We start from the raw sequence: 13514 nt of genomic DNA on the forward strand, positions 1-13514 counted from the left end.
CCTTGTAACGATTGGAATGACGCCACCTGCTGGAGACTTACTGTAGACTTACTGTAGAAGAGTTCCACCCATGAAGCGAAGGTCTTTGAGGGCAAGACCAGGAGTCTTTTCTTTGGCATCAGGAAGTGACGCGGACTAGTGGGAGGAGGAAGGAAGAGACTGGCGCTCACGCTCTTTTTCCTTTGGACTCTGGTGGAGAGCAGAGCTAGAAATGTGCTCTCCCTTTAATAGATAGGAATCTAGGCCTTTCTCTCTCTTTACCAAATTCTTATTCTCCTTAATAAATGCTTAAAAGTCTAACTCTTGCTAAAGCTTATAATTTATTGGCGACCACTCATTAGATATTTTAGACAGACTAGCTAGAATTTTAGCCCTTAACAACCTAATGTTGAAGGCTTTACTGAGAAGTTGTTTTATCTGCAACAGTAAATTGCACAGGAAATTACTTGAACATAGAAACTAATTAGAAACCAATTTTAGAGAAGGAAATGGCAAACTACTCAAATATCTTTGCCAGGAAAATCCTGAATAGGACCCTGAAGAGTCAGACATGATTAAAATGACTGTACAACAAAAGAAACTAATTTATATCAAAAAAGGTTAAGCACTGCTATAAAGACTAATTCAAATTAGTTTCTATAGAATATAATAAGATATGATGCTTCCTCTCCTAGATCACTCCTTATCATGGTGGATGGACTTGTGTAGCTCAATGAAACTATGAGCTATGTTGTGCAGGGTTATCCAAGATGGACAGGTCATAATGCAAAGTTCTGACAAAAGGTGAGTCACTAAAAGAACCCACATGTACAAAAATATTTATAGCAGCTCTCTTTGTGGTGGCAAAGAATTGGAAATCAAGGGGATGCCCATCAACTGAGGAATGGCTGAATAAGTTGTGGTATATGGTAATGGAATACTATTGTGCTATATGAGCAGGGAGATTTCAGAAAGACTTGGAAAGACTTAAGTGGACTGATACTGAATAAAATGTGCAGAACCAGGAGAATATTGTACATAGTAACAGCAACACTGTGTGATGAGCAACTGTGATAGACTTAGCTCTTCTCAGCAATACAATGATCCAAGACTATTCCAAAAGACTAATGATGAAAAATGCTCTCCACATCCAGAAAAAAATGTGGAATCTGAATGCAGATTGAACCATAGTACTTCTACTTTATTTTTGGTTTTTGTTTTCCCTTTTTTGAGGTTTTTCCCCTTTTGTTCTGATTCTTCTTTTACAACATGACTAATGTGGAAATACATTTAATGTGATTGTACATGTACAACCTATATCAGATTGCTTTCTGTCTTGGGGAGGAAAGGAGAAAAATTTGGAACTCAATATTATTAAAAACAAATGTTGAAAAAAATTTTTTTAATTTAAAAATAAACCAAATGTTGAAAACTATCATTATATATAACTGAAAAAAAACACTATTAAGATTTTTTTTTAAGCACTGGAGAAGGAAATAGCAAATCACTCTAGAATCTTTGCCAAGAAAACCCCATGAGTAGTATTAAAATGGTAAAAGATATAACACAGGGCAGCTAGATGGCACAGTGGATAGAGCACCGGCCCTGGAGTCAGGAGTACCTGAGTCCAAATCTGGCCTCAGATACTTAACACTTACTACCTATGTGACCCTGGGCAAGTCACTTAACCCCAATTGCCTCACTAAAAAAAACAAAACTGATATTGATAGAACAGACTGAATCATGCTAATTTTCTTTTAATCAAGTTCTCTCATACAAAATAACAAATACAGTAATGTTTTACATAGTCATACATGTATATTCCATATCTGATTGTTTGCCGCCCCAGGGACAGGAGGGAGAGAAAGAGGAATAAAAATTGGAACCCAAAATTATAAACAAAAGTGTTTGTTATTCAAAGAAAAAAAAACATATGACACCAGAAGATGAGCACTTCAGGTTGGAAGGTATCCAACACATTACTGGGGAAGAACAAAAGGTAACAAGTAGCTTCAAAAAAGAATTAAGCAGCTGGGTCAAAATCAAAAGAAAGCTCAGCTGCATGTGTGTCTGATGATAAAAGGAAAGTCCAGTGTTGTAAAGATCAATATTGCATAGGAACATAGAATCTATGATTATATATTATATATGATAATCTATAGATCTATGAAACAAGGTAAGTCAGAGGAGGTCAGAAAGGAGATGGAAAGATTATACACTTGACATCTTAGGTGTCAGTGAGCTTAATTCAGGTGATCGTTATATATACTACGGTGGACAAGAATTCCTTAGAAGAAATGGAGAAGCCCTCAAAGACAATAAGGGGGAGATAAAAACAATTCTGGGATATAATCTCAAAAATGACAGAATGGGGGACAGCTAGGTGGCATAGTGGATAGAGAATCGGCCCTGGAGTCAGGAGGACCTGAGTTCAAATGCAGCTTCAGACACTTGACCCTTAATAGCTGTGTGACCTTGGGCAAGTCATTTAACCCTCACTGCCCCCACACACACAAAACAAAGAAACATGACAAAATGATATCTATTTGAATTCAAGACAAAACATTTCACTTCACAGTAGTACAAATCCATGCTCCAACTACTGATACCAAATAGACAAAGTTGATCAGTTTTATGAAGACCTACATCTTCTAGAAATTACATGCCAAAAAAAAAAAAAAAAGTCATATTCATCATAAGGGTTTGCAATGCTAAAATAGGAAATCAAAAGATAATTGGGGGGCAGCTAGGTGGCGCAATGGATAGAGCACTGGCCCTGAATTCAGAAGGACCTGAGTTCAAATCTCACCTCAGACACTTGACACTAGCTGTGTGACCCTGGGCAAGTCACTTAACCCCAACTGCCTCACCAAAAAAAAAAGATAAATGGGAATAACAGGCAAGTTTGGCCTTGGAGTACAAATTGAAGCAGGGAAGAGACAAATACTGTGTCAAGATAACTTCACTGGTCATAGCAAACACTCTTTTTTTCAATAACCCAAAAGACAACTGTACGCATGGACTGGTAATCACCAGATGGTCAATATCAAAATCAGATTGATTATATGCTTTGCAGCCAAAGGTGGAAAAGCTCTATACAGTCAGTTTAAACAAGATCTGGAGCTGACTGTAGCTCAGATCATAGACTTCTTATTGCAAAGTTCATACTTACTTAAGTAGGGAAAACCTTCAGACCATATAGGTATGGCCTAAATAACATCCCTTATGAATATAAAGTGGAAGTGATGAAGAGATTTAAGGGATTAGATCTGGATAGAGTGCCTGAAGAACTATGGACAGATCCCTTCAAGTCTCACCTCAAAGACTCCTTTCTAAAGGAGGCCTTTACTAGGACCCCAGTGGTCAAAGGCTTCCCTTCTCAGAACAAAAGAGAATGCCTTCGGGGAGGGTCTCTTTTTGCTTTTCTTTGTACTCCCAATGCTTGGCACCCTCAGTACCTGGCACAGAAAAGGTAGCCACTTCATAAATGCTAAACAAAACAAAGGACAGAGATGGAGGTTCACAGTATTGTATAGGAGGCAGCAACAGGAAACATTTCAAAGAAAAAGAAGAGCAAGAAAGCAAAATGGTTGTCTGATGAGGCTTTACAAATAGCCGAGGAAAGAAGGAAATTAAAAGATAAAGGAGACAGGGAAAGATATACCCAAATGAAAGCAGAATTCCAGAACAGCAAGGAGAGATAAGGTTTTCTTAAAAGACTAATGCAAAGTAAAAAGAGAAAACAGGGGGCAGCTAGGTGGCGTAGTGGATAAAGCACCGGCCCTGGATTCAGGAGTTCAAATCCGGCCTCAGACACTAGACACTTACTAGTTGTGTGACCCTGGGCTAGTCATTTAACCCTTAATGCCCCATTAAAAAAATTTTCTTTTTAAAAAGAAAGAGAAAACAAGAGAATGAGAATACCAAGAGATTACTTCAAAAACAGGTATGATAAAAGACTGAAAATGGTGGTACCTGAATACAGACTGAAGCATAATTTTTGGTTTTTGTGAGTTCCTGTCTTTATTGGGGTTGAGGGAGGGAGGGGGGTGTCTGATGTTAGCCCTTGTGTGCTGGGCCCCAGGAGCTGCCTGTGCCTCAGTCCTGTACTCTGCACCAATACTAGTCCTTGCCCTCCAAGTTCTTCTGTGCCTTTTTCTTCTTCTTGGCTGGAGTTGGAGTCACTGGCTCTGCTACCCCATCTTCTTCTGAGCATATGAGCTTTTTCTTTTTCTTGGGCTTGGGGGGTGTGGGCAGCTCCTGGTTGTCTTCTTCTGTCTCTTCCACCTGCCGTTTTTTTCTTTTTTGGCTTCTCTTCCCCATTCTCCTCAGTTTCCTGTCCGTTCTCAGGAATGCTGTTTTCTGCAGTTGTCAAAGCCTCGAGATGCTTCTTCTCTTTCTTTAGGCGTTTCTTTTCCTTCTCAGCCAGCTTCCTCCTAATCTCTGCAACTACTTCCCCTGCCTCATTCACTGCCTCCTTCATGACATCCAGATTCTTTCGAGGTGGGTCCCCTGTCTCACAGAATGACAGACATTCTTCTACCTGTTCCCATAGCTTCTCTCCAAACACAGCTGTGGGAACCTCAGAAAAGCAGTCGATCTGGGATGAAATGCTGCATTTGTTTGCCAGGTGTCGGGAGATTCTGCCTTTATTCTTGGCGGCTGCACGGTCAATGAAGGTTGAATGGAATATGAGTCCATATTTGGGGGTATTTCCCCAAGTCTTCGGGGCTCTGGAGGCTGCATCCCCTCATTGGGGCCATGGGGGTCACTCAGAGGCTAGGGCTGAACTATCACAACCGAGGCCAAGCCTTCGGATCAGGGTGCCCCAGTGCTGCCATCACAGTGACGCATAAATTATTTTTAAATTTATTTTTCTTGTTTTTTTTTTCCATTTTCTTTCACAATGTGACTAATATGGAAATGTTTTGCATGACTACACATGTATAACTCATGTTGAATTGTTTGTCTTCTCAAAAGGGGAAGTGGGGAAGAAGGAAGGGAAAGAATCTGGAACAAAGTTTTAAAAATGGATGTTAAAAATTGCTTTTATATATAATTGGGGGGAAATAATGCTAAATAAAGAAAAAAAGAATTTTTTTTTTTTAAAGAAAGAAGGGAGCAGCTAGGTGGTGCAATGGATAAAGCACGGACTCTGGATTCAGGAGGACCTGAGTTCAAATCTGACCTCGGACACTTGATACTAGCTGTGTGACCCTGGGCAAGTCACTTAATCCCCATTGCCCCACCAAAAAATAAAAAGAAAGAAAATGGGGGCAGCTAGGTGGTGCAGTGGATAAAGCATCGGCCCTGGATTCCTGGAGGACCTGAGTTCAAATCTGATCTCAGACACTAGACACTTACTAGCTATGTGACCCTGGGCAAGTCACTTTACCCCAACTGCCTCTCCAAAAACAAACAAACAACAAAAAAAAAAAAACAAGAAAATGGTAGGGACCTGAAAGAAGTAGAATACATTAAGAAGAGGTGGCAAAAATATACAGAAGAACTATATAAGGTGTGGTTACTTATCTAGAGCCAGACATCCTGGAAAATGATGTCAGGTGGGTCTTAGAAAGCATTGCTAACAAGAAGGCTGGTGGAGGTGACAGAATTCCAGTAGAGCTATTTAAAATCCTAAAAGATGATGCTTTAAAAGTGTTGCACTCAATATGCCAGCAAATTTGGGAAACACAACAGTAGCCACTAGACTGAAAAAGATTAGTTTATGTCTTAATCCTAAAGAACAATTATGCCAAAGAATGTTCAAAGTACTGTGAGAAAATAATGGGATTTGGCAGATACTCAAAGGCTCACCTGGAGATTAATCTAAACTGATTGAATTAAGTGAGAGTGACTGACTTTGCTGCTTAGCCTACTTCAAGTTTAGATTGTAACCACACCTGGGTAGCCCTTAAGAAGGTCTTGTTCTCAGAAGCTAAGGGACTTTGAACTCAACTCAAGACCACCTTCAAGTCCAGTGAACCAATGGATTTGGATGACGCCTACCAGTCAGCTTGAAGTAGTGTGTAAGGACCACCTCTGCTCCGGACCTATAAAAAGCTTCCACACTCAGTTTGTGGAAGCAGTTCATGGTTGAAGCAGGCTCGGGGAGGAAGAACACGACCAGGCTGGAACTCTAGGCTAGATAGGCCTTTCCTTAACTTTCTGAACTCCACATGAATACCTGGTGTGCTTTAATAAATGCTTAATGCCCAAAGACTGGTGCTAAAGCTTAAAAATTTCAAGAAAAGCAGGGTGGTTTTCTAATAGATATAGGAACTAGAGACTAAATTGCCAACATTCAACTGGATTATGAAGAAAGCAAAGAGTTCTAGAAAAACATCTTTTTGTGCTTTGTTGACTACACTAAAGCCTTTGACTATGTGGATCACAACAAAATGTGACAAGTTTTCACAGATATAGAAGTGGCAGACCATCTTAGTTGTCTCCTGATGAACTTGTATGTGGATCAAGATGCAAGAGTTAGAACCAAAAATGGAACAACTGATTGGCTTAAGACTGGGAAAGGAGTATGACAGGGCTATATATTTTCACTTATAAATTTTATATGCACATCATGCAAAATGCGAGGCTGGATGAATCGAAAGCCAGAATTAAGGTTGCTTGGAGAAATAACAACAATCTCAGATATGCAAATGATACCAGTCTGATGACACAAAATGAAGAATTAAGAAGCCTCTTGATAAGGATGAAAAAGAAGAGTATAAAAGCTGGCTTGAAGCTTAATAGTAAAAAAAACTAGGTCCCACCCCTTCTTGGCAAACAGAGGGAAAAGAAATGGAAGTAGTGTCAGATTTTATATTCTTGGGTTCAAAGATCACTGCAGATAGCAACTGCAGTTATGAAATTAACAGACACTTGTTCCTTGGAAAGAAAGCTATGGTAAATACGGACAGCATACTAAAAAGCAGCAGAGACATCACCTTGCCAACAAAGGTACATACAGTCAAAGCTATTATTTTTCCAGAAGTAATGTATGGCTGTAAGAGTTGCCCCATAAGGAAATCAGAATGCTACAGAAATGACACTTTTGAATTGTGGTGTGGGAAAAGACTTGAGAATCCCTTGGACAGCAAGGAGAACAAATCAGTCAAAACTTAAAGAAATTAATTCAGACTACTCATTGGAAGAACAAATACTGAAGCTGAAGCTTAAATACTTTGGTCACATAATAAGGACTCATTGGGAAAAGACCCTGATATTGGGAAAAACTGAAAGCAAAAGAGGGGGATGGCAGAGGATGAAATGGTGTCATGGAAGCAACAAACATGAACTTAGACTTTGGGAGAGAGTGGAGGATGGAAGGGAGCCTGGTGTGCTATGGTTCATATGATCAAAGAATCTAACACAACTGAATGAATTAACAACAATATGAAATTGTTTATTTCTAAATAATATGTATTATGAAAAATTCCAGTTAATATATCATCATAAAATATACTTTGGTGTTTTCACCTGCATATACTTACTGAATATCTTCAACAGGCAAATTTAAAGGACAGTCTTCATTTTTCTTCACTTTCATTTCATTCCAGTAATCATTAAGCTTTTCTCCCAGTGCTGCTATGGTAAGCCTAACAAAAAAAAAGGAAAACTTTCTAAAGATCATTAACATCCATTAACCCATAAACATAACATGTATAAAACTCAGATTACACTAAGAAAATGCATTAATTCAAGAATGTATTATTAGGATAATTTTGAAAACCCCACATTAGGGCAGCTAGGTGGCACAGTGGATAAAGCACCGGCCCTGGATTCAGGAGTACCTGAGTTCAAATCCGGCCTCAGACACTTGACACTTACTAGTTGTGTGACCCTGGACAAGTCAACTTAACCCCCATTGCCCCGCCAAAAAACAAAAACAAACAAACAAAAAAATGAAAACCCCACATTAATATTCTTGCTACATTCTATCAGAACTTTTTCTTTTTCTTTGAAAAAAAAAACATTTCTGTGTTGTTGTTTTGAACTATTTACTGGCCTGGTCATTTGGACAGGACCATGAGGAATTTACAAGAACACTTATCAGTTGCCTGGAAGTACAAATTAATCAGGTATTGAAAGAGGTAGATATCAACAAACAGGTCCAATATGACTTCAGCACTGGAACTAAAGTTCCCTTCCTTCTAGTTCTTCTTCTAGAACTTTTAAAAACTCAGATGATTAGAAAAGAGAACATTTGGTTTAGGTTTAGAGAAGTTACTTGATGGCTTCTGACTAAACATCAGCAAAAAAACATTTAAAACTCTTTACTGAGCAACATTTCACCTCTGTCCCCGCCCCCCATCTGCCTACACACACACACACACACACACACACACACACACACACACACACACACACACACACACACACTTATATTCTTATTCTCTTAAGCTTTATAACAAATTGACCTTTTCCTATGATCTAATATATCAAGAATTATGTAAAGCAGTAGTCCAGGGAATACCACAGGAAGTGAGTGTGAGTCCACTAACAGTAAAAGGATCTATTTTGGTCTAATTCTAAATTTTAGATAAGGGGTAAGTGATAAGGAGCAGGCTTGTGATTTTATTGGTAGAAGAAACACCTTCTACCATAGGTAGGCACAAACTCTGTTACTTCGTCTTAGAAAGCTATCTAAAGCCCTGAGAGTTAAAGTAACTTGGCCAGGACCACACCACCAATGTATATCAGAAACAAGCCTTGAAACAAGTGTGACAAGTAATTCATTTGGACCTCTACTTAATTTCAATCAGTATTAATCAGTTTGATATTTTACATAAATCACGTAGGGATAATTAGGTAGTAGGTTCATAGTGGGCCTCAAACTTTAATGTAATGTTCACTACTTGTTTACCAAGTTATGAGGCTCACTTATGCAACCACGAGAATGCTAAGACATCTCCATCCTGTTTTGTTCAAATTCTGTGTCTAAACCCAGCATGGGTGGGATACCTTAATGCTTTGGAAAGTCCTCCAACTTATTTTTGTACCTCCGGACTACTCTCTCTCTCTTGTCCAACAAGAGCAACTAACCATCTCTTGATCATCTGGTCAGCTAAAATACTCCTTGCTTTGACCAACCTGTGACCCTGCTGATATATCATTTGGATCTGCTATCAAATCTTATAAAGAAAGGGACATCAGGGACAGCTAGGTGGCACAGTGGATAGAGCACTGGCCCTGGATTCAGGAGGACCTGAGTTCAAATCTGACCTCACACATTTGACACTTACTAGCTGTGTGACCCTGGGCAAGTCACTTAACCCCAACTGCCTCACTTAAAAAAAAATTTTTAAATAAAAACATAGTTATAAGAAACTTTTTCTCAGATATAGCTTGGGTAAATGCGCATAAAGAGAATATAGTGAGTTGTGATGTACCTGTACTCATTTGTGTAGTCAAAATCTTGTTTATTGTGAGTTGGCTTTAGGAAGTTACACTCTATAATTCCAACTACTCCAACACCCATGTTGTTTGCCTGAAAAAAAAAAATAAGGCAAAACATAAAATAAAGTTTTGGGAAGATTAATGATTTTATATACAAAACATAAGGTGTAAGAGGAAGGAAAAGAAACTTTTTAAAACCAGTGTGGCAGAATGAAAACAACACTGGCCTGAACGTCAGAAAACCTATATTCAAATCCACGCTCTGCTATTAGTTAAATATCTTACTTGGGCAAGTCATTTACCTTTCTGGTTCTCATTCTTACTTGTAAAATAAAGGAGGTTAAACAAAGATTACAATGTTAAAATTCCAAGGTAAACTTAATGTCATATTTCATCTTATCAAAATCACTAGCAGCAAAGAATATCCCAACATGGACCAGTAAAATGGCAAGGTATAGTTGAAAAGGTACTGTAGTAGAAAGAAGACTAGGATTTTGAATCAAAGGACTTGGTTCAAAGTATAACTCTACCATTTACTATCTGCAACCTTGGCCAGGTCAAATAACTACTCAGTGCCTTGGTTTTTTCAAATGTAAAGATAGGGATTCTCAGCATTTTTTTGTGTCTGATAGTCTGGTAAAGCCAATAAAATCCCTCTCAGAATGTTTCTAAATGCATAAAATGTGTAGGATTACAAAGGAAACCAATTGTATTAATTATATTAAAAATATTTCTTAAAAACAAGTTTATAAATACCAATTTAAGAACCACTGGGATACCAGACAACATCCCTACAGCCCCTTTCCAGTCCTAAAACTACAACCTTATAAGCCTAAAACCCTTCTTCTTCTGGATGCATACAGTATAAAAAATGTATAAAATTAAGTACTCCTATTTCTAGGAATAAACAAAGTTTCAAATGTTTTCCAATATAGTTTATATAATTGCACATATATAACCTACATTAAATTGCCTGTCATCATAGGGAGGAAGAAGAAAATTTGGAATTCAAAATTTTATTTAAAAATGAAATTTTAAAATTATCTTTACATGTAATTGGAAAAAAATACTATTTAAAAGGGGAAAAAAAAAGTTTTCCAAAGTGGAATGGATTCTTTGACCTCCAATACTGGATTATGGAAGAGATCTCCGATCTTTATCCTTCTATCCTCATTCCTGCTTTAGACTACATATTACAAAATAATATTAAGACAATAATTTATTCCAAAGTCTCTGGTCTTAACTGGGTGAGAAACTTTCTCAGTCTTTCCTTAACTCTTGATTTGAAAACAATTCTCTGCCTAAAAGTTCAGAGAGGAACTCTGATCTCCCTAATAATAGAATTAGGGCAATGACTGGTTAAGGGAAAGAGGACCCCCCAAATTCCCCAGCCTTGACAAGATTAAGGCAACGAGAAGGAAAAAGTCTTTGATTTCTTCAATTAACAGAAATATGACCAGCTGGAAAGATGAATCCTTATAAAACATAGCCAAAAAGGGAACCCTCGGGGGACCTTAAGCTGGAGTACATGAACAATGAGTAGGTGGACAGATTTCAGAAATCTTTATTATCTTATAAATTATTTCAACATAATTGTCTTCCTTTGTAATCCTATGCATTTGATTTTAAGCATTTAAAACCATTATCCTGGAAAGGTATCTATGATCTTTACTAGACTGCCAAAGGGGTCTAGGACACTCAAAAAAGTTAAGAACACTTATTCTAAGGTGTGCTAAAACTTAAGTGACCATTGGACTGTTGGATGAAACAAACATTTAAACTATCACTTCAACTCTCAACCCTTTGTTCAGTCTTGACTATGAAATTTTATCTATTGTCTGGAAATGCTATAACTTATTCTAACAGCTTGGGGGAAAGGAGATTTTCAGGAGCATAAAGTAATTTTGATTATCTGGACTTCTTTTCAGGCTCTTTAAGCTGAAATGTTTTTAATTAGTTTAATCTAAAATTAGTTTTAAATTAGTTTAATCTAAAAATAATTAAAAATTGTTTTTCAAGTTTGTGCCTAAAATAGAGCATGGCATTTTCCCTACATGAGCCTTGAAAATTTAGTGAAGAAAAGTAGGCATGATTTTTGCTATTCACTGTCACTTTTTGATCTCCCTACCACTACCAAATCTTCCTCTGTGGTTCACTGCATCAAGCTATGTCACCCTATCCAGATCCTAGTCCCTGTTATCTATGGCTTCTGATGTTTTTCATTCTTATAACTCTTGTTTACCAGGTTTTCAATCTTTTCACCTTCTATAATTTCCAACTTTATTCCACCATAGCCCTTCACAGGGGTGCAGCGGTAGTAGCAGTTGTTGAGTTGTTTCAGTCATGGCTAGCTCTTTGCGACCCCATTTGGGCTTTTCTGGGCAAAGATACTGAAGTGGTTTGCAATTTCCTTCTCCATTTCATTTTACAGATGAGGTAACCGAGGCAAATAGGGTTAAGCGACTTGCCCAGGGTCACATGGCTAGTAAGTGCGGCTGGATTTGAACTCACAAAGGTAAGCCTTCTTGATTTCAAGCCCAGTGCTCTATCCACTATACCACTTAGCTGCCCATCCTAAGTATTATGATGATACAAGTATTATACCACCATAGTCTGTAACTCTAATATTCCCTTAAGGTGGTCGTAACCTTCATCTTTCCAACTGTTCCTACAATTGTCCTAAACTTTGTTCTTTATCCTTGCCACAACTCTACCCATCTACTCTACCTTCTTCAAGCTTTCCAAAGCTATACTCCAATCTCTGGCCTTACTATTCTCCCATCAAAATCTTGACCCTTTAGTTAGATAGCTTTATATCGTCCTTGATCCTGAAATCCTCTTCCCCATTATACTATTATTCCTGCTCATTCCTTTCCAAACCCAACCCTAGCTAATTCCCACAATCAACCTTCTCGACTGCTGATGAGTCACATAATGATGTTATTATCTATCTAGACTGGATCCTCACTGCTGCGCACTAATCATCTTAACTCTTCTCTCATCAAGTTTCACACTCCATCAAGCTAACTGTTCAAACCTTTTATACTTAAGCAATCTAGAGCAGCTTTTACTACTTCCATCTCAGATGGCCTCACTCCATACATCACTGAAAAAACTCTCCCAAACTCCTCCCCGTGCCAATGCGGCATCTCAAATCATGTCGATCATATTTTCTTTTTATCTAGTCCAAAAGGATGAGGTGCCCTTGCTTGTCAGTGCTAAGCCCTTTACTTGTGCCTTTAATCCTTTTCCCTCATTTCTCTGGAAATCTAGCCCTTCAATCATCTCTTTTCTCTCCATAATTTTCAACCTGTCCTTATTCAACATCTCCTTTCCTGTCATCTAAAAATATGCCTAAGCTATATCTCCCCATCCTAATAAACCTTTCCCTTGATCTAATCAATAGGGTCTCTTTACAACCTGTCCCCAACCTTCTTTTCCAGGATACCTCAAAAGTCTTAGTGAAGTTTAAGCTATTAAAGTTTAAACTATCTTTTTTTTACTCTGAAGGCATCTGAAAGAAACATATAACCTTGTATGGAAAAAAGAATGGCCTTTCCTCTTCTTTTTGTCATCGTGATTTTGACTGAAGCTATTAGAGCTTAAAACTGCACCAAGACTTTTGGGACACTCCATTTAATATTTGCCTTTCTGAAATGCCATAGCTTAGTCAAAAAGTCTTTCCTGGTAGCAGCGACTAATGTCTTTACCCTCAAAATGACCATGTATTTATTTTGTACATACCAGGGCAGGAAGTGTTTTATTTCTGCATTTCTATCTTTAGCATGTAGCACAGTGCTTTAAAAATGCTTATTGATTCATTGCAGTAATAATTTTCACATGATCCATTTAATAATTATAATTCTGTGCTTAATTCTGTTTTTCTTTTCACAATCACTCACTTACCTTTAACTGACAACCAACTCTTTCATAAGCTTTGATGAGCCGATTTTTGTGATACATCATTATCCCATAATGATCTCTGTTTCTGCAGTTAAATCCAAAGGTAATTCTTACCGTTTTAGCCTTAAAAAATTAAGGAAAATTCTGACTACTGACAAATGCCTTAAAAATTCTTATACCCAGATTCTTGAAACTTGCTCCCTTGCAAAAACAAACCAATAAAGTCAAAAGCA

The 13514-nt window shown here is 37.8% G+C and overlaps 1 protein-coding gene across 2 annotated transcripts in view; it reads right to left on the bottom strand.

Annotated features, from left to right (window-relative positions):
• Positions 1–13514, bottom strand: part of MORC3 (MORC family CW-type zinc finger 3) — a 74483-nt gene that overhangs the window by 20204 nt on the left and 40765 nt on the right. For both annotated transcript variants that reach the window (XM_043996289.1, XM_043996290.1), the window contains exons 8-10: positions 13285–13404; positions 9372–9469; positions 7473–7577 (exon numbers count right to left, since the gene is read on the bottom strand). In XM_043996289.1, coding sequence (XP_043852224.1) covers positions 7473–7577; positions 9372–9469; positions 13285–13404 — 323 coding nt within the window. The remainder of the gene's footprint in view (positions 1–7472; positions 7578–9371; positions 9470–13284; positions 13405–13514) is intronic.

The sequence above is a fragment of the Dromiciops gliroides genome, chromosome 3, assembly GCF_019393635.1.
Source record: "Dromiciops gliroides isolate mDroGli1 chromosome 3, mDroGli1.pri, whole genome shotgun sequence".
NCBI classification, from domain to species: Eukaryota; Metazoa; Chordata; class Mammalia; order Microbiotheria; family Microbiotheriidae; genus Dromiciops; species Dromiciops gliroides.